The sequence below is a fragment of the Myxocyprinus asiaticus genome, chromosome 28, assembly GCF_019703515.2.
Source record: "Myxocyprinus asiaticus isolate MX2 ecotype Aquarium Trade chromosome 28, UBuf_Myxa_2, whole genome shotgun sequence".
Taxonomy (NCBI): domain Eukaryota; kingdom Metazoa; phylum Chordata; class Actinopteri; order Cypriniformes; family Catostomidae; genus Myxocyprinus; species Myxocyprinus asiaticus.
In genome coordinates, this window is record NC_059371.1 from 36,247,186 (window position 1) to 36,269,001 (window position 21,816).

The 21,816-nt window shown below is 39.2% G+C and overlaps 1 protein-coding gene across 6 annotated transcripts in view; it reads left to right on the forward strand.

Annotated features, from left to right (window-relative positions):
• LOC127418734 (FYVE and coiled-coil domain-containing protein 1-like) overlaps nucleotides 1–21,816 on the forward strand; it is a 40,329-nt gene that overhangs the window by 13,944 nt on the left and 4,569 nt on the right. For 3 of the 6 annotated variants that reach the window (XM_051659479.1, XM_051659478.1, XM_051659482.1), the window contains 8 exons: nucleotides 978–1,121; nucleotides 1,344–1,437; nucleotides 5,163–7,631; nucleotides 8,363–8,455; nucleotides 9,298–9,416; nucleotides 12,096–12,263; nucleotides 13,325–13,477; nucleotides 14,326–14,546. In XM_051659479.1, the coding sequence (XP_051515439.1) occupies nucleotides 978–1,121; nucleotides 1,344–1,437; nucleotides 5,163–7,631; nucleotides 8,363–8,455; nucleotides 9,298–9,416; nucleotides 12,096–12,263; nucleotides 13,325–13,477; nucleotides 14,326–14,546 (3,461 nt within the window). The remainder of the gene's footprint in view (nucleotides 1–977; nucleotides 1,122–1,343; nucleotides 1,438–5,162; nucleotides 7,632–8,362; nucleotides 8,456–9,297; nucleotides 9,417–12,095; nucleotides 12,264–13,324; nucleotides 13,478–14,325; nucleotides 14,547–21,816) is intronic. The other 3 variants (XM_051659480.1, XM_051659481.1, XM_051659483.1) reach the window with 3 other exon arrangements.

Genomic DNA, 21,816 nt, shown 5'->3' on the forward strand with positions numbered 1-21,816 from the left:
ACATTTGTAAACATTAGTTAGTTGACTTTGAACTAACATTAACTAAATATGAGCTATTGTATTTTTATTAACTAACATTAATAAAGATTAATAAATGCTGTAAAAATAAATATATTGTTCATGTTAACTAATGTTGTTAACTAAAGTTAACTTACCAAAATATGTTGTAAATAGAAAATTGTGGCCTTACACCTAAATGGAATGCTGCAATTGACACTTTTCACGATTATATATTTGCGACAGCTGTAATTGTTTTCTCGATTATTTTTTCGATTAATTGTGCGGCCCTAGTTTACAACTGAGTAGGAGGAACGTTGTACAGAAGCTTTGTTGGTTTTGGTTTAGATCTGTATTTGTATCTGTTTGTTTACTCATAATGGTGCGTTTATGTGCTTATTCTGGATGTCTCAACCCAGAAAAGAATGTGAGATTACGTCTGTAGCATGCCAACATGAATTCGTCACACGAGAGACCATGTGAACTCAGTGCTCACGTGAATGCGTGTACTGCTGCTGACCGGAAATTATGGTTTATAGTTAAAAAGTACCTAAATATTTATCTTTTTCATGCCAAAAGCGACCGTGCCACTTTTGAAGACATTAATTTAACAGATGGAGTCATATGGATGACGTTTATGCTGACTGTCTGTGATTTTTGGAGCTTCAAAGGTCTGATCACCATCCACTTGCATTTTAAGGACCTACTGAGCTAAGATATTTTTCTATTTTTTGTTCAAATGTGAAAGAAAGTAATACACACCTGGGATATCATGAGGGTGAGTAAATGATGAGAGAGAACATTTTCATTTTTGGGTGAACTATCCCTTTAAGGTAGCACCCTAATTAATTAAGTGAAGATACATTTGTGCAACTGAGTAGCATGTATTAGTTGAGGGTTGGGTTGGAAAGATCCTTTTGCATTTGAGTTGTAAACTGCTTTCCAAACTCAAATGACTCTTCTGGTCTTTTATTCTGTAGTGACTGGTATAATTCCCGTAGTCCATTTCTGAAACCCCATCTCAGTGTGGATATCATTAATTACCTCTACGAGCTTAACGATATTCAATTTGATGTGGCTTCCCGGGGTCATGACCTCGATGCAGCGTGGCCCACTTTTGCAAGGTAAGAGGCCACTGTAATTTAATACAAGATATTATGTCAGCAGTAGATGAACACAAACACACGCACACATAAAATGATTATTCTGGTTAATGTCCACTTGCAATGACAGAGGAAATTAATAATAGAAATAGTGTGTTTGTTTGTGTGTGCATGTGTTTGTATCTGAATAAGCTGACTGTCATTCAATTAAGTTGATTTCAAGATGAAAAATATATGCTACAGGAGGACACTGGGTATGACTAGCTCTCCGAGTCACATGTGGAAACCACCGAGTCGTAGTTCCAGCATCAACAGTCTGGCCAGCACATACTCACAGGTACAAGCACATCTGCAGGTTCCTGTGGCTTTAAAGGTGTCATGCATTGCATTTTTTTATTTTGTTTTATAATGTTAACTGATGTCCACTTATAATGTTAGTAAGATTTTTTCATAAAAAAATTCATAATTTAGAAAGAATTGTCCATTTTCTATCCTGTTTCTGGCCCTCTGATTAAAAAGCAAAATTTTCAGGTCGTGTCCCCTTTAAGACTTCAGTGTAAATGGCCACTGCTGTGATTGGATAACATCTTTGCATAGGAAATAAGTGCATAAAATCCTATTGTTATCAAGTGTTTTTGTCTTGTTTTCCACTTAAAATTGTCTAAAAATCCTTAAAACAAGATACATTTACTTGAGAAGCAACATATAAGATATTTAGACTTGCTTTAAGGTAATGTGTATTTTGTGTATATGTGTATTTTTTCACTTGGTTATACTTCTGCGAGTGCAGTAAAGACAAAATATATTCAAGATCTATTCTCTAAAAGCAAGTCTAAACATCTTATATGCTGCTTCTTAGGTAAATGCATATTTTTTTTAAAGGATTTTTAGATATTTTAAAATATTTGTATTTTTAATATTATATTTAGCATTCTCAGATAAAAATCTTTTCTTCTGCAGTATAGCTGCTAAAGAAAATGTACGTTTTGTTATGTTTTAAAGGAGTTTATGATATTTATATTGGAAAACAAGCCTAAAAAAATCTAAGAACGTATTTTGTTGCAGTGTATAATGGGGCGAAGACTACCCTTTCTCACTTTTCTGTTCACTTCAATCCATCTTTAACTCACAAAAAAAAGGAAATCTTATTAATAAAGCTGTGTATTGCCAATTTTCTTCACAATAAGAAATGCACCGTGACATATATTATGATTCAGTAAGTCGCGAGCCATCACGTTGTAATCTAGCTGCAGCAAGTGCGCGCTCGAGGGACGAGCGTCCCCGTGACAGAGTGTGCCTCAGCCGGGTGCAGTTTCAATCTCTCCCCCTTAGATTGGGACACTTCGAGCAACTCATAGAAGAGGCGCTGACTGCTCAGAGAAATGCCAGTTTTGGAGTTTGTAGTTATACTGTATATATACATACAGTTGAAGTCAGAAGTTTACATACACTTAGGTTGAAGTCATTAAAACAAATTTTTTAACTACTCCACAGATTTAATATTAGCAAGCTATAATTTTGGCAAGTCGTTTAGGACATCTACTTTGTGCATGACACAAGTAATTTTTCCAACAATTGTTTACAGAAAGATTGTTTCACATTTAATTGACCTCTGACCCACTGGAATTGTGATGAAGTTTACATACACTATGTTAACTCTGCCTTTAAGCAGCTTGGAAAAGTCAAGCCTTTAGACAATTAGCTTCTGATAGGAGGTGTGCTGAATTGGAGGTGTACCTGTGGATGTATTTTAAGGCCTACCTTCAAACTCAGTGCCTCTTTGCTTGACATGGGAAAATCAAAAGGAATCAGCCAAGACCTCCACAAGTCTGGTTCATCCTTGGGAGCAATTTCCAAACACCTGAAGGTACCACGTTCATGTGTACAAACAATAGTATGCAAGTATAAACACCATGGGACCACGCAGCCATCCTACCACTCAGGAAGGAGACGCATTCTGTCTCCTAGAGATGAACGTAGTTTGGTGCGAAAAGTGCAAATCAATCCCAGAACAACAGCAAAGGACCTTGTGAAGATGCTGGAGGAAACAGGAAGACAAGTATCTATATCCACATTAAAACAGGTCCTATATCTACATAAACTGAAAGGCTCAGCAAGGAAGAAGCCACTTCTCCAAAACCACCATAAAAAAAGCCAGACTACAGTTTGCAAGTGCACATGGGGACAAAGATCTTACTTTTTTGGAGAAAAGTCCTCTGGTCTGATGAAACAAAAATTGAACTGTTTGGCCATAATGACCATTGTAATGTTTGGAGGGAAAAGGGTGAGGCTTGCAAGCCGAAGAGCACCATCCCAACCGTGAAGCATGGGGGTGGCGGCATCATGTTGTGCGGGTGCATTGCTGCAGGAGGGAGTGGTGCACTTCACAAAATAGATGGCGTCATGACGAAGGAAAATTGTGATATATTGAAGCAACATCTCAAGACATCAGCCAGGAAGTTAAAGCTCTGTTGCAAATGGGTCTTCCAAATGGACAATGACCCCAAGCATACCACCAAAGTTGTGGCAAAATGGCTTAATGACAACAAAGTCAAGGTACTGGATTGGCCATCACAAAGCCCTGACCTCCTTCTAATAGAAAATTTGTGGGCAGAACTGAAAAAGCATGTGCGAGCAAGGAGGCCTACAAACCTGACTCAGTTACACCAGTTCTGTCTTGTATTGTGAGAAGCTTGCGGCAGGCTTCCCAAAACGTTTGACCCAAGTTAAACAATTTAAAGGCAATACTACCAAATACTAACAGAGTGTATGTAAACTTCTGACCCACTGGGAATGTGATGAAAGAAATAAAAGCTGAAATAAATCATTCTCTCTACTATTATTCTGACATTTCACATTCTTAAAATAAAGAAGTGATCCTAACTGACCTAAGACAGGGAATGTTTTCTATGATTAAATGACAGGAATTTTGAAAAACTGAGTTTAAATGTATTTGGCTAAGGTGTATGTAAACTTCTGACTTCAACTGTATATTGCGATATAAAGCAATACAATTAACAATATAGTTGGGTCCAATATAGTTGGCACTGCGTCAACTTTTAATGGAAGTCTCTCTGCAAAGCCTGCATCGAACTGTGTCTTGTTTGAAAAAGAGTCCACAGTAAAATGAAGCGAACAAACAAACAGTTTTACTGACGCGATCCGGGACTTAATTTAAAAATAAACGTCAGCCACTCTTTCCTAATTGTAAGATCATTAGGAATCAAATGCAAAGAGTCTGTTTTTCCACAACCTGGCACTGCACGAAACACACAGGTATGCACAAAATGTGAATAAATGACAAAGTAAACAATAAGAAAAAGGAGGGAAAAGAAAATATGAATAACAGGAAAATATCTGTTTCAGTAAAACTGAATGAACTTTAGGGGTCAGCCACTCTCCCTCCAGATAGTGACTGGAGGACACATACTGTAACGCAGCAAGGGTTGCATTTACTTACATTTATTCACTTAGCAGTTTAATCCACTTTTATCCAAAGTGACTTATAAATTAGGAATACAGCATAAGTGATTCAACCTAAAGACACAATAGTATGAGAAGTGCTGCAAAAAAAAAAAAATGATAATAATCTCAGAGAAGTACAAGCAGAGAGGAAAGTAGTGAAAATTTGATTAATAGTTGTTTTTAAGAAAACAGTTAGTGCTTTAATAGGAGTGATTCAAGTGCTCATGAAAGAGGTGTCTTTAGATGATTCTTGAAAGTTGCAAGGGAACTGGCTTTTCGGGTGGAGTTGTGAAGATTGTTCCACCTAAACAGTGGAAGTGAAAGTCCAGAAAAAGTTATTTTGCAGGCTTTTGGAGGGCACATAGAGTGGTAGAAGTGAGTGTAGATAGGAGGTGCGGAGCCAGTGGCTGATGTGTTTGCAAGTATCAATGCCTTAATGACTTTCTTTTAGGAATTCAGGTAGAATGTGCCTTGTTTGTGCAAGGAATGTCTTTCTAATGGCCTCTTATCTCTCTCTCTTTCTCTCTCTCTCTCTCTCTCTCACACACACACGCACACACACACACACACACACACACACACTCACAAACCTCGTAGCAGGCTCATGAGTTTCCTGGTAGCCCAGACTTTGGACCTGGGCTTCTATCTGACATATCTATGCAAAACTCCAGGGGACTAAATGATTCTTCAGTTTGTACTGTAGATGAACTCCGCCTGGAGCTAGACCGGCCTGAACTAAAGCAAAGAGAGCTACTTGACAAGGTGCAGCAGTTAGGTGGAGAGGCAACTGAACTCTGTGGAGTTGTGGTGGAACTCCAAAGGCAGCTGGACGTGTCTCTGACTGCCCAAGCCAACCATCAGGAGCTCCAGCAGAACCTGCAGTTGCTAGCTGAGAGAGAACAAGCCCTATCTAATGAGCTGGAGGTCTTGAGAGAACGCGAGAACATCAGAGAATCTTCCCATAGGGACCTCCAGGACATGTTGGTGGCAGCAGAGCGGAAAAATGAGGAATTAATGTCTAAGCTAGATGGAGTACTGAATGAAAAAGGGCAGAGGGCTGCCAGCGACTTCAGCTCCGCCCAGAAGATTCATGAGCTTTTAAATGAATTGAAGGAGTCAGAAAGAGGGAGGATCAAAGCTCTTGCAGAAGGAGAAGAGAGGAGGCAGCAGGCAGAGCGTTTGGCTGAGGAGGTCATAATTAAGGATGAAGCCCTCAAAGAGGCAGAGACAAAAAGAGTTAGTTTGATGGAGAAAGGTGAAAAACTGCAGACAAGGGTAGACGAACAGTGTAATGTCATAGACAAACTCCAGGGGGCACTTGCAGTGCGAGAGAAAGAAACCAGTAACTTGCAGAGGCAACTGCAAGATCTTCAGCACACTCTGGAAACCATGGAAAAGCAGACCAAAGATGAGAAGAAAAGAATGCAAGAGGATAAAGAAGACCTTAAGAAAATAATGAGTGGTCTTGATGGACAGCTCCAAACCCTACAGACACAGCTGAAGACAAAAGAAACTGAGCTTCTCTCCAGTTCCAAGAAGGTCAAGTTTCTGGAGACAGAATCAGAGAAGCTTAAGAGCGAGAAACAGAGTCTGGGTGAGACTGGTACGAAACTGGAGACTAGTGTCAAAGACCAGGCTAAGAAGATTGAAGAATTCAAAGATAGGGTTGATGAGCTTATGGAGCAAAACAGCAAGCTTCTCCAGACAGTAAAGGGGAATGAGGAGACCACAAAGGAGTTAATCGAAAACAAATCTGCATTGGAGGGCGAGCTGGCTGGATTGAGGGCTTCAGAGAAGCAGTTGCGAGCACAGATCAATAACGCCAAAGTGTCCGTGGATGAAAGAGTGCAGTGCATGCGAGATAAGATCAGGAGTCTGGAAGAAAGGCTGCATAAAGCCAACATGCAGTTGGAGGTATCGGAGCGTTCAGTCCGTAAACTGCAGCAGGAGAATAAGGACCTCCTGGAGGTTCAGATTACTCTTAAAGCGGCTCTCGCGACCATGCAGGAGGAGGAACGTAACATTCACAGGCAAATTGCTGAACTTGAGACAAGTCTTGGAGCCACAAGATGTCATGAGGCAAACCTGGCTGCACAGCTTAAAGATAGGGATTCCCAGTTGGAGGACAGGGAGAAGCTCTGTGAGGAGCTCCAGAGAAGGGTGGAAGAACTTGAAGCTCGGGAGAAGGAGTTGGAAGTGGGGAAGATGGAGGCAGAGAGAGACTTTGTTAAACAAACAGAGGTAACGAAGAGTCTGGAGGTCCAGAGGAAAGCTGCGGAGAAGGTCCAACTTGAGCAAAGCTCAAATCAGGCTAGAGAAACCCAGGAGATGGCTTCAAAGGTGACTCTTCTTGAGGATCAACTGGGATTGAGAGTCAAGGAGGTGTCCAGGCTTCAGGAGGATGTGCTGGATCTCAGGGCTAAACTCCACTCTGCTGTGGACAAAAGGGACAAGACGCAAGCAAAGCTCGAGGTTATTGAGGCTTCCTGTACAGAACTTCGGGCCTTGACTGAACAACTGAAGAAGCAGGCAGAGGAGCAGAACCGAGTGCATGTAAATGAACTGTTGCAGGCCAGCGAAGAAGTAAAGGCTGTAACATCTCAACTGGACCAAGAGACTTCCGTACGTATTAAAATAGCTGCTGAACTTGCCATGTTACAAGAGGAGCTGGCAGACCTCAAGGCCCAGAATGAAAGATTGGTCCTGGAGAATGCAGAAACCAGAGAAGGTCTCCACCGGGTTAACACTGAAATGGCAGAGTTAGGAATGACTATTTGCCAGCTGACCACAGAGCGGGAAGAGGCCGGGGAACGCTGGGCTGCCAAAGATGCTCGGATCCATGAACTGCAAGAACAAGGAGTGAAGGAAACTGAGAGACTCAATGCCAGCATGGTGGCTCTTCGACAGGAAAACACAAGTCTTCAAGAAGAACTCCACCAAGCAGAGACATTTTCAGAGGCTTTGCTGGACAAAACTAAGGGTGAACAAAATGCTGCTCGAGAAGAGATCGCAGCAGTGAAATTTCAGAGGAGCACAGAGAGCATGACCCACAAGAACCAGATTAAGGTAAAAAATAAATGTGATATGTATCACATGCTTATCTACAGGTGAATCTCATTCCTCACTCATTAGCACTTTAAATCCATCCAAAGTCTTATGTTGCGTTCATTTCATGTATGAATTACCATAATTACAAAATGACAAGTCTGAGACTCTACTCAGAGGTTTTCACGTTTTCTGATTCAGAAATAATTTGTTTCTATGGCAACACTACTAAATAAATTCATGTTTTGACTTCGCTGTTGATGTGTATTGTATGTCTGGCTTATTTTCAGATAAGATTTAAACTATCCAGATTTATTTAGAAATTATCAATAGTAAAATTATAGGACATATCAAACATATGTTCAGACATCTTTAACAGTTGAAGCCGCTGCCATTTTGGTTGTTTTTATATGTCACAGTGGTCAAGCGAGAAAAGTTGGTGCTTTCATAAAATTCAGTGTTTCGAACTTGTAATTACGAGTTTAACAAAGATGTCAATGTTTTTTTTACTAGTCAGAAACCATAGTTACTGTAATTATGACAGTGTGAACGCAGCACACATTACCAGTATATTACATATCACAGAAATGTATTTGATGCCTTGTCGCTGTATCATTATTGCATTTCTTTTGTGACAAATCCAAACACATTTTTATGTAACAGTAAACATTTTATGTGTATTATATTTTTATATTATAATAGTGAATTTAATATGCTTTATTTTATATTTGATGTATTTATTGTTAATTTAGAGTCTTAATGAAGAGCTTGAGGGTTTGAAATCACAACTGAACATGGAGAAGAAGAAGACATCTGAGCTGGAGGCGAACTTATCAGAGTTAGAGGTTTGTAAATGTTTTGATGCTACTTGATAAAAGAGCCAAAATATATACTATGAGTGAGGATTGACTACAACAGTGTCAATTTATACTTTTAATAGTTTCTTGACACCTGCATTATTAACAAATTCTTGCACACCACAATGTTAATCGTCATTATTTATCTCTGTTGCTAATAGCACTAATGACCCTTTTGTTCTCACTCATTTGAGAGCCACTTTATGAGAAAAGTGGAATAGAAGACAAGAGATTGGGGTTAATTGCCATACAGTGATGAATAATTTGACTTCCATTAAGACTATAATTAGGAACAGTGCACCCTCTTTTCTTGCAGATATTTGCCGATTAGAGTACAAGTGCCATGGTAATTATGCTTGGAAATAAAGTTCTTCCAATTTTACAGCTTTTTACAAAAGTAAATGTTGTGCTGTTCTTAATTCCACTCTGAATATGAAATTCTTATAAAATGTCTCATAAAATACAGATTTACTTTCCGTACAAAAAAGGACTTTGGCGGTACCTTGGTACAGTGATGGTATCAGATGGTAATACCATTTTACTTAGATATAGACCACGGTACTGGATGATTACTGTATTCTATGATATTTCAAAGAATACCATGTTAGTACCATGCTACAGTACATGTCCAAAAACATATATTTACTAGAGTAGTATCATGTTTGTTTGATACTTTTTTGTTGGTGTTAATTGATAGCTGAAAATGCTGTAATATTCAATATATTCCAAAAGGCAAAATAGGTGTATAGGACTTTCTCAATGTATTTGAATGTATGGTGTTTGTATTTACAGCATATGTTAATTTGTTTGTTTGTGGATTCGTATGTTAGGGAGTAAATATGGAATACTCCCTTCTAATCGAGGAGAAAGACTCCCACATTACTAATTGTGAGACTTTGATCCATGAGAGGGAGTGCAACACACAGCAACTTCAAGAAAGTGTAACAAGGTGAGAGTTCAAATGCATAAATATAAACACACAATAAAAGGATTAATGTAGCCTGGATAATGTTTCTGCATGTATGAAGCCGAAATGCACACCAACATTGCTACAGGGTTCCCACACATCCTGGAAATCATGGAAAACCTGGAATTTGGGGGCCTGGGTATCTCAGTGAGTAAAGACGCTGACTACCACCCCTGGAGTCGCGAGTTCGAATCCAGGGCATGCTGAGTGACTCCAGCCAGGTCTCCTAAGCAACCAAATTGGCCCGGTTGCTAGGGAGGGTAGAGTCCCATGGGGTAACCACCTCGTGGTCGCTATAATGTTGTTCGCTCTCGGTGAGGCGCGTGGTGAGTTGTGCGTGGATGCCTCCACACGCGTTATGTCTCTGCGGTAACGTGCTCAACAAGCCACGTGATAAGATGCGCTGGTTGACGGTCTCAGATGCAGAGGTAACTGAAATTCATCCTCCGCCACTCGGATTGAGGCGAGTTACTATGCCACCAAGAGAACTTAGAGCGCATTGGGAATTGGGCATTCCAAATTGGGGAGAAAACGGGAGAAAAAAAAAGAAAACCTGGAATTTTGCAATCAAGTTTTCAAGTCATGGAAAATGAGAAAAATGACTAAATGTCCTGGACAAATAAGTATTATACATGTCCAAGTATTGATATAGTGCTTTTTTTTTTTTTTTTTTTGTTCCAACACTGCTGTAGTGTAAACTACAAAAACATTTGAGTTGTAAACTTCAGACAACGACGACGGTTGGACTGCAGATTTCTTTGAAAAGTATTTCTCATCACGAGGTGGTAGCGTGGTGATGCAGCCTTTACACCTTGGTGTAATTAATTTTCAATAATTCAATGAGCAGAGTCTGCTTATACCACTGTTATGGATGGAATCACTGAATCCAGACATAAAAACTGCATTAGCTAAAATGTGGAATGTCATGGAATCTGATATATTTGGGACAAAAATATATATTTTTTTAATGCACAATTATGTTCAATTCTCGATATGTCCAAGTGTGATTATTAAACTGCAAAAGGCTCCGATTTAATTAAAGAAATATATACTCTGCATGTGCTTCGTGCTTCAAAATCAATGTGTGAAGCCAGCCACTCGTAAGCTGAAAACACCTCATCAAGAGCATCATGTGTATTCTGGTGTATGTGTGTAGTAGATGACAGTGAGCAGAGAGTTCTGAAGCGTGCAGCACATACAGACTTTATATATTTACTTTAATGAAATCATGGCTTTTTGGGGTTTAATAATCACACTGGCCATGTTGCAAACTGCTTATCCATAACTAATTATGTGAGAAACTACCGTCAAATACACACACAAACGGCAAAATAAAAGCTTGATTTAAGTGGACGCATGAAATGGGTAAAAGATCATGTTTAATGCAGTTAAATCATAATAATGTATTAAAACAATATCTCACATCTATGATGTTCTGTTGTGCAGTACTTTTTGGATTGTGCTCTGAGGATTTTGTAGAAAAGCACTTAATTTGATAAAAATAATGCAATGTAATGTTGAAAAATGTAGACTACCGTTCAAAAGTTTAGGGTCACTTACTCATTCTTTATTTTATTTTTATTTATTTATTTTTTTCACATTTTAGAATAATAGTAAAGTCATCACAACTATGGAATAATAGAAATGGAACTATGGGAATTATGTTGTGATCAAAAATATCCAAAATAAACCAAAACTGTGTTATATTTTAGCATCTTCAAAGTGGCCACCTTTTGCCTAGAATTTGCAGAAATGTAGTCTTGACATTTTCTCAACCAACTTCTTGAGGTATCACCCTGGGATGCTTTTTAAACAGTATTGAAGGAGTTCCCATCTATATGCTGGGCACTTAGTGGCTGCTTTTCTTAATTATTCGGTCCAAGTCATCCATTTCAAAAACGTTTTTGTTTTTTTAATAAAATTTTAGTTTTGTAATTAAATTAATATGGTGGCACAATTATATTTTTGTCTACAAAACTAATTTCAAACATTTAAGCATACGCCTTCAGATCAAAAGGTTTTTAAGATCATGAGAAACTTTTCAGGCAAGTGACCCCAAACTTTTGAACGGTAGTGTAATTAATTAAAATAATTCTATTTTCATTTGATTAAAGTTTTAACAAATTGATTTTATTAGACACCATTTTGATGATGAAATTGAATGAAACTGTCAAATATGGAGAGAAAAAGAAAAAACCTCTAATAGCCACAATTTGAATGGCCTCTCGTGTGTTTTGACTTAAATATTACAGCTGTCTGGCACATAACGTCCTGGAAATGTCCTGAAAAATTGTGCCTTGAAAAGAGTGGGAACCCTGTGTTAGTATTCAGGCATGATTTTAGCATAATAGCAATGCGTCACTAATGGATTTCAAAGTGGGTCTTCACTATAAGTATTTCATGAACCCTCAAAGGGATTTAGTTTTAGTAATTATTGGTCAGGTTGCATTTGCATGCATGGCAGTAACATAAACCCCTGTTTATCTCTCTCTCTCTCTCTCTCTCTCTCTCTCTCTCTCTCTCTCTCTCTCTCTCTCTCTCTCTCTCTCTCTCTCTCTCTCTCTCTCTCTCTCTCTCTCTCTCTCTCTCTCTCTCTCTCTCTCTCTCTCTCTCTCTCTCTCTCTCTCTCTCTCTCTCTCTCTCTCTCTCTCTCTCTCTCAGGACCAAAGAGGCTCTTAGTGAATTACAGAAGGAGAAGGAAAAGTTAAAGAAGAGTTTGGATCAGGTGCTGACAGATGCTCAGAACCAGCATCTCAGAATGGCTGCTGAACTGGAGGATCTTGGCCAAACCAAAAGTAACCTTGAGGAACGGCTCATTGAACTTTTAAAGTATGTTTATTACCAAGCACTGCAGGTTGAATTGTCTTCTCTGTGGCCAATATAGTGGTTTGTTCTTTGTTTCTTTTTGTAATTCACATTTTTATTGTTCAACATTCAGAAAATATCCATCACAACATAAATACACACATATATTTTATTATTCAGCCATCATTGCACAGAAAAGAATACAGTTTGTTCTTTATTTATAATGACAAGTATGCATTTCATGTTATTGTAGATAATGCAGATTTGACTTTTGCGAGTTTTCCTAAAATGTCCAAAAATATTAATAAAGCCCATTCATAATGAACACAAATTTATGCAGCAAATTTCACCACAAAAGATTTTTATTTAAAACAATGCATTCCTATTGTTTTATTCACAGCTGGGTTAAAAACACTGAGTTTCGCTCTCAGTGTAAAGAATATTGGTAGGAAACTCAGTGGATGATTTTCTTTTGCGATTCGAAACTTTGTTGAATAGTTGTAAATAGTTTTGGTGTGAAAATCTTTGGACCATTTTCATTGTAGATTCTTTAATTTTTTTGTTGTTTGAAAATGTAAGGTATAAATGGTTTTGGCACAAAAATCATTGGACAATTTTTGTCTGAGTTTTGTTTTGTTGTTTCAAAAATGCATTAAATGGCAGGCGCATGCACTGACGACACGCACAGACCAGGACTGTCTGCATTACAAGAAAATCTGGGCCGTACGTGGACCACGTGCAGACTGTGCTGATGCCGAAATTAGCATACTGTGCATGGAGTGATTAGCAACAAGGACAATCGAAGTATACTTTGACCTTAAGTAATTAGACTTCTGATTTTCGCATTATGAATAATAAAACAAGCGAACAGAATCCCTTACATTGTAGGAGGGACCTAAGCCATATCAAGGCACCAGAATATCAAATAAACTTGGAGGTGGACTCTTTTGACAAGCAACTAGCCAACATCCAGAACAACCTTGCATCCTTGCAAAAAGTTTTCCACGGGCAAATGCCACTAGCATTTTCTCCAGAAAAAATAGTTGTTTCTTTCTTATCTCCTGCTGTCTCTCTCTGTCTTTCAGGGATAAGGATGCTCTGTGGCAGAAATCGGATGCTCTGGAGTTTGAACAGAAGCTCAGATCAGAGGAACAGTGGTGGTTGGTGGATAAGGAAGCCACACACTGTCTAGACTGTCAGGGTCAGTTCACATGGTGGCTGCGGCGTCATCATTGCAGGTGGGCAATGTCTTTAAAAATAACCCTGACCTCGCATTACAAACAAAGTTAAATTCAGAAGTCTCCAAATAATATTGACTACAGACCTTATTTTACATGCCGCTTTAGGTGCTGTGTCATGCGTATTTAAACTAAGCCAATGTCATTATTTTCTGGGAGGCATGTGTTCTTTCTACGCAAATGAGAATCATAATAGAATATGCCATATTCACAAAGGCATCAGTGCTATTTGCCTCATGAAATTAACTTTGCATTGAACGTAGTGGAGCGGTGCTGTTCAGTCCCAGCAAAGTATGCCAGATCGTGATAGTCTGCGGCATTCACCACAACCTAGAACTCAGAACAGGCCTGCAAGCTGGGGAACTGTGGCCTGCAAATGCCATCAGTATTCACAAAACTAATTTTGTGGGCATGTTTGTACCATTACCTGATCTGATAAATTCCTTTAGGGAATCTGGGATTTAAACATGGCACACAGCAAGTGCAAATAAACAAATGCTACAAGTGAGCACAAATTCATCAGTGTATTCTTCCCTCAAAACTTTAGACACATCCTTAGGTTTTGTTGCAGTTCTTTTTGGACACATTCAGTACTTATGATTATATTACATTAAAATTGTATTTGAAGGCCTTGTCATACCTAGTGTGAAATAATAAACAAACAACGTTACAAACACTGACCATGAAAAAAAATAATAATAATTTGAGTACTATGTTTTGGAGTTCATAGAGATGTATATTTCATTTAAAAAATCTTGCTGTGTGTATTTTTGTGGCAAAAATTTGGACTTCGTGTTAATAGTTTGTGAAGCTTATGTTTGCATTTACACATACTGTGTTTCTGGCAGGTTGTGTGGCCGTATCTTCTGTTACTACTGTAGCAGCAATTTTGTGATGACGAAAAACAGAAAGAAGGAGCGCTGCTGTCGAGAGTGTTACACGCAGCATAGCGCCGTGGTGGAAAGATTCACGAAGACCGAACTCAACAGCTCCACGGAGAATCAACCACCACCTGATGAAAACACTGCCAGGCAACCGCCACCCTATATACCCACACCCAGAGTTACAGGTATATTCACACACTTACTCTTAAAAGAATAGTTCACCCCAAAAAGATAAAGTCGTATTGGTTACAAACGACATTTGGGTAATATTTTTCATTTTGGGTGAACTCTTCTTATGCTTGCGAGTATTTCAACATGTTCAGCCTTGCTCTGCTGAGTGCTAATTTTTTGTGTCTAAAGAATGTTTGTGTGAAGATTGAATGCCACCTTGTGTTTAAATGTATCGTTATAATTGACAGGTAAATGTCAGTGTCGTGTTTTCACTGTACCAAGCAGTCCAAACAGTGCACTGTGGCTGATGCATTGGGTAGCAAATGTTTTAACAACTGTTTTCTATGAGACACAAATTGACTGTACACAAGAGGGTGTTTGGTGACTCAAAAAGCATAATATTTATACACTAGACAGTATAAGTGCTTAAATCTATTCCTAATTCCTTATAAATAATGATTTCTAAAGATAGTACATGATGTGCGAAAAACCAGCAGACAAAAAATTAAATGACAACAGCGATAAAAAGGAATAACAAATTGTAAATAAAGGTAAGTTTGAATTTGCAATCAAATCATAAAAGTTTACATTCAGTATCAATATTCACATTCACTAAAGTAAATGCAGAAGTCAATTCTAAAAAATCTTGTATGTGGTCAGGAGAGAGAAGTGCATTAAAGAAGTGAAGACTTTATACTCTTTAAGATGCACACGTCATCACAAATATAATAAGCATACATACAGTATTTTTAAACATGAGCAGATTCCAAGAAGCCTTAATTCTAAGAAAGAACAATTAAGTCATTTTGTTCTCTATAGAGGTCACGTTGAAATACCAAGATAATTATAGCCTAATTAATAAAAATATAGGCATATGATTGTGATCTATGTGCCTAACAAAGGCAAACAAGGGCATTCTTTGAGAAGAAAGGACCTGCAAACACTTATCTCCATACCAAATGTAAACTATTAGAAAAATACATAATTTAAGACTTTTAGATTATTATACAGCCTCTCATACAGGACATGATGACCTAAAGTTGGATGGAAACTTTACACTGTCATACGGAAAACCAATTAAATCACGAGTCTTGCTGTGAGGTCATGCAAGAGAATCTTGCAGCAGTGTACCAGATACACTCTAAAGTAAATACTTGTCCAAAAGAAATAATTCTAAGCTCAACATTATCCGAGAAATTGTCGAGAAAAACAATAAAACAAAATAGTGTCGAATTAGTTTACATCGATATATTATAAATGATTCATGTTAATAAGATATCATTAAATATATTGATTCCTTTTTAAATCTATAATTAAGGTTTCGGTCCAAATGGAAATCTGCCCCAGGAATTGCTATTCAAATATTTGAAAAGTTCCTTAACCAGTAATCACAAACGACTGATCCATCCTGAGCAGCGCTGAGAAAAATAACAGGTATTACTACTGTATTACTATTGTGCTACTTCAGCAGTGAAAACTGATAATGAAAATCTTTAATAACAATTAAATTATAAAACAAAACATAGTGAAGAGTTAAAAAGCCATCGTGCCTGACCAGTTAGGTTTTGTTCACACTGTAGTTAAAAATCAGATTTTTTTCTTTTCTCAAATCTGCTTTTATCAGAATCCAAATCTGAATGAGCTTTATTGCCAAGTATGCTTTTACATACAAGGAATTTGTCTTGGTGACAGAAGCTTCCAGTGCACAAACAATACAACAAGACAGATAATAATAAAAAAAATTAAAAAGTGAATAGAAAATATAAGTGTATATATAGAAATACACAATAAGACAAATATATATATATATATATATATATATATATATATATATATATATATATATATATATGTACAAATACAAATCTGTTATACACAGATGCAAGGGAATGTATAGCAGAAGAGGTATGGTATGTTGGATAAATATAAATAGACTAAGCTGTGTATTACACATAATTATTGCTCCATGAGGCAGTTTTAACTGTTCATGAGATGGATAGCCTGAGGGAAAAAACTGTTCCTGTGCCTGACGGTTCTGGTGCTCAGTGCTCTGTAGTGCCATCCAGAAGGCAGCTGTTCAAAAAGGTAGTGGGTTGGGTGTATGAGGTCCAGAGTGATTTTTCCAGCCCTTTTCCTCAATCTGGAAGTGTACAGTTCTTGAAGGGGGGGCAGGGGGCAACCAATAATCCTCTCAGCAGTCCAAACTGTCCTTTGTAGTCTTCTGATGTCCGATTTCATAGCTGAACCAAACCAGACAGTTATTGAAGTGCAGAGGACAGACTCAATGACTGCTGAGTAGAACTGTATCAGCAGCGGCTGTGGCAGGTTGAACTTCCTCAGCCGGTGAAGGAAGTACAACCTCTGCTGGGCCTTTTTCACAGTGGAGTCAATGTGGGTCTTCCACTTCAGGTCCTGTGAGATTATAGTGCCCAGGAACCTGAATGACTCCACTGCTGCCACAGCGCTGTTCAGAATGGTGAGCGTGGTCAATGTTGGGATGTTCCTCCTAAAGTCCACTATCATCTTTACTGTTTTAAACATGTTCAGCTCCTGTTTTTTTTTTTACTGCACCAGTGAGTCGGCCGTTCAACCTCTCTTCTGTATACAGACTCAGGAGCTTGACAGAGGGGTCCTTGGTGGTGCAGTCATTGGTATACAGGGAGAAGAGTAGTGGGGAGAGCACACATCCCTGGGGTGCACCAGTGCTGATCATACATGTGCTTGGAAGTGAATTTCCCCTGTCACACTAGCTGCTGCCTGTCCACCAGAAAGCTGATGATCCACTGACAGATAGACGTGGGAACAGAAAGTTGGTGTAATTTAGTCCGGAGAATAGCTGTGATGATGGTGTTGAAAGCTGAACTGAAGTCCACAAAAAGGATCCTTGCATATGTCCCTGGTCTGTCCAGATGTTGCAGGATATGATGCAATCCTATGTCGACTGCATCATCCACAGACCTGTTTGCTCGATAAGCAAATTGAAGGGGATCTAGTAAGGGTCCAGTGATGTTCTTCAGGTGGTCCAACACCAGTCTCTCAAATGACTTCATGACCACAGACGTCTGCGCGACAGGTCTGTAGTCATTAAGTCCTGTGATTTTGGGTTTCTTTGGGACAGGAATGATGGTGGAGAGTTTGAAGCAGCAGGGAACTTCACACTGCTCCAGTGATCTATTGAAGATCTGTGTGAAGATGGGGGTCAGCACAGGATTTTAGACAAGCTGGTGAAACACCATCTGGGCCCTGTGCTTTCCTTGTCTTTTGTTTCTGGAAGACAGCACACCACCTCTTCACAGATCTTAAGTGCAGGTTGAGTAGCAGGAGAGGGGTTGCAGAAGGTGTTGATGTTTGTGTGAAGTGAAGGTCAGAGCGGGTGTGGGGTGTGAGACTGGGCCTTTCAAATCTACAGTAATAGACTATTTACTTGTAATTCTTTTCTGTTCAGACTGCAGGCTCTTTTGCTAGCACATCCACATTAGTTGTCCTAGTAATGATGCATACTGTTCTTGCAGGGTTGGGGAGAAGTGGAATACATGTAACGGGATTACGTATGTAAAATTCAAAATATAAGTAACTGTATTCCATTACAGTTACAATTTAAATTATTGGTAATCAGAATACAGTTACATCCAAAAAGTATTTTGATTACTGAAGAAATTACTTTGCATTTTATTGTCATTTGTTTCATTTCATATTTAGTCTATTCAGTTGTAAAACATTTATCCATATAAATGATGTGACCTGTCGAGCATTTGAACAGCGGACACTTATCTTCCTGAGACCCGGGTGTGACTGCTGTGTGCATTTTCAGTTCCCTTTTTGATTTGTAACTAGTAGCCCCTAATAAACATTTAAAAAAATTTGTGTATGTATATATATATATATATATATATATATATATATTCATAAAATTGGGGTCAGCGGGACTAAGTTGTGAAATTTTAAATAATACCAAGCTATAGAAAGTCTTTTTTAATTTTTTTTTTATCATTATTATTCAATTGTTTATGTTTCCAGGAGTGATAGTCATTCATGTTTTTAGATGTCACAACATTACAGCTTATTTTCTGTAAAGCTGCTTTGGCATAATGTGTTTTGGGGAAAGCACAAATAAAAAAAACTATACAAATAAAATTATTATATGACTTGATTTGACTTTTATGTTACAATGTTTTTTTACTTTGGCAACAAAATCTCAATGTTCTCTCTTTGCACAGTCAAACAAACAAGTTATAGCCAGTGCTGAAGCATTTTACTGATCAGTAATTAGCATAATTAATCCTGATACAAAGTAATGGCCAGCATCGTCCAATCACTGCCAACCAGTGTTGGGTGTAATGCATTACTAAGTAATTAGTTACTTTAAATTATTTTTCATTGAAAAAGTCAAAAGTAACAGTCAGTATCTGGTGTGGCCACCAACTGCATTAAGTACTGCAGTGCATCTCCTCCTCATGGACTGCACCAGATTTGCCAGTTCTTGCTGTGAGATGTTACCCCACTCTTCCACCAAGGAACTTGCAAGTTCCCGGACATTTCTGGGGGGAATGGCCCTAGCCCTCACCCTGCGATCCAACATGTCCCAGACGTGCTCAATGGGATTGAGATCTGGGCTCTTCGCTGACCATGGCAGAACACTGACATTCCTGTCTTGCAGGAAATCGCGCACAGAATGAGCAGTATGGCTGGTGGCATTGTCATGCTGGAGGGTCATGTCAGGATGAGCCTGCAGGAAGGGTACCACATGAGGGAGGAGGAAGTCTTCCTTGTAACCCACAGCGTTGAGATTGCCTGCAGTGACAACAAGTTCAGTCTGATGATGCTGTGACACCGCCCCAGACCATGACAGACCCTCCATCTCCAAATCGATCCCGCTCCAGTGTACAGGCCTCGGTGTAATACTTATTCCTTCGACCATAAACGCAAATCCGACCATCACCCTTGGTGAGACAAAACCACGACTCATCAGTGAAGAGCACTTTTTGCCAGTCCTGTCTGGTCCAGCGAAGGTGGGTTTGTGCCCATAGGCCACATTGTTGCCGGTGATGTCTGGTAAGGACCTGCCTTACAACTGGCCTACAAGTCCTCAGTCCAGCTTCTCTCAGCCTATTGCAGACAGTCTGAGCACTGATGGAGAGATTGTGTGTTCCTGGTGTAATTCGGGCAGTTGTTGTTGCCGTCCTGTACCTGTCACACAGGTGTGATATTCGGATGTACTGATCCTGTGCAGGTGTTACACGTGGTCTGCCACTGCAAGGTCGATCATCTGTCCTTCCTGTCTCGTCTCCCTATAGCGCTGTCTTAGGCGTCTCACAGTATGGACATTGCAATGTATTGCCCTGGCCACATCTGCAGTCCTCATGCCTCCATGCAGCATGCCTAAGGCACGTTCACGCAGGTGAGCAGGGACCTTGGGCATCTTTCTTTAGGTGTTTTTCAGAGTCAGTAGAAAGGTCTCTTTAGTGTCCTAAGTTTTTACAACTGTGACCTTAATTGGCTACCGTCTGTAAGCTGTTAGTGTCATAATGACCGTTCCACAGGTGCATGTTCATTAATTGTTTATGGTTCATTGAACAAGCATGGAATACATTGTTTAAACACTTTGAAATAAAGATCTTTAAAGTTATTTGGATTTCTACAAAATTATCTTTAAACTACAGTGTCCTGTAAAAGGGATGTTTCTTTTTTTGCTGAGTTTATATCACCCATGTGAAAAACTAACTGCCCCCTTAAACTTAATAGCTAGTTGTGCCACCTTTAGCAGCAACAACTGCAACCAAACGCTTAAGATAACTGGAGATCAGTTTTTCACAACGCTGTGGTGGAATTTTGCCCACTGTTCTTTGTAGAACTGCTTTAGTTCAGCCACACTGGAGGCTTTTCGAGCATGAACTGCCTGTTTAAGGTCCTGCCACAGCATCACAATCGGGTTCAAGTCAGGACTTTGACTAGGCCACGGCAAAACTTTAATTTAACTTCTTTTGAACCATTTAGAGGTGGACTTACTCCTGTGCTTTGGATCATTGTCTTGCTGCATAATCCAGGTGCGCTTGAGCTTCAACTCACTGAATGTTGACCAAACATTCTCCTTTAGGATTTTCTGGTAGAGAGCAGAGTTCATGTTTCCCTCAATTATTGCAAGTTGCCCTGAAGCAGCAAAGCATCCCCACACCATCACACTACCACCAACATGCTTGACCGTAAGTATGATGATCTTTTTGTGGAATTCTGTGTTTGATTTAAGCCAGATGTAACGGGACCCCTGTCTTCCAAACAGTTCCACTTTCGACTCATCAGTCCACAGAACATTCTCCAAAAAGGTTTGAGGATCATCAAGGTGTGTTTTGGCAAAATTCAGACGAGCCTTAACGTTCTTCTGGATTAGCAGTGGTTTTCGCCTCGCCACTCTTCCATGGATGGCATTTTTGGCCAGTGTCTTTCTGATAGTGGTGCGAGAGAGGCCTGCAGTTCCTTGGATGTTGTCCTTGGCTTTTCTTTTTTTTCTTTTTTTTTTGACTTCCTGCATGAGTCGTTGCTGTGCTCTTGGAGGAGTTTTGGAAGGTCTGCCACTTCTGGAAATGTTCACTACTGTGCCAAGTTTTCTCCATTTGGAGATAATGGCTCTCACTGTGGTTCTTTGGCATCCCAGAGCCTTTGAAATCTCTTTTTTTTAATTAATTAATTAATTAATTTTCTTTATTTATCACACATTATACATTCGCACATATATGGTGAAATTCTTCTTTTTCACATATCCCAGCTAGGCTGGGGTCAGAGTGCAGGGTCAGCCATGATACGGCGCCCCTGGAGCAGATAGGGTTAAGGGCCTTGCTCAAGGGCCCAACAGTGGTATCTTGGCAGTGCTGGGGCTTGAACCCCTGACCTTCTGATCAGTAACCCAGAGCCTTAACCGCTGAGCTACCACTGCCCTACCAGTGAAGAAATCCTATCTTTGCAACCCTTCCAAGACTGATGTATTTCAGTCATCTTTTCCTCATAATTTCTGGAATTCCTTTCGACCTTGGCATAGTGTACTACTGGGTGAGATCTTTTAGCCAACCTCATGCTGCTGAAAAAGTTCTCTTTAGGTGTTGATTTGATTGAACAGGGCTGGCAGTAATCAGGCCTGGGTGTGTCTAGTACAGCTTAACCCCATTATGAATGCAGTTTCATAGATTTGGGGATTTAGTAACTATATACTTTTTCACACAGGCCCAGTTGGTATTGGATAACTTTTTTGCTTCAATAAATAACATTATCATTTAAAAATTGTATTTTGTGTTT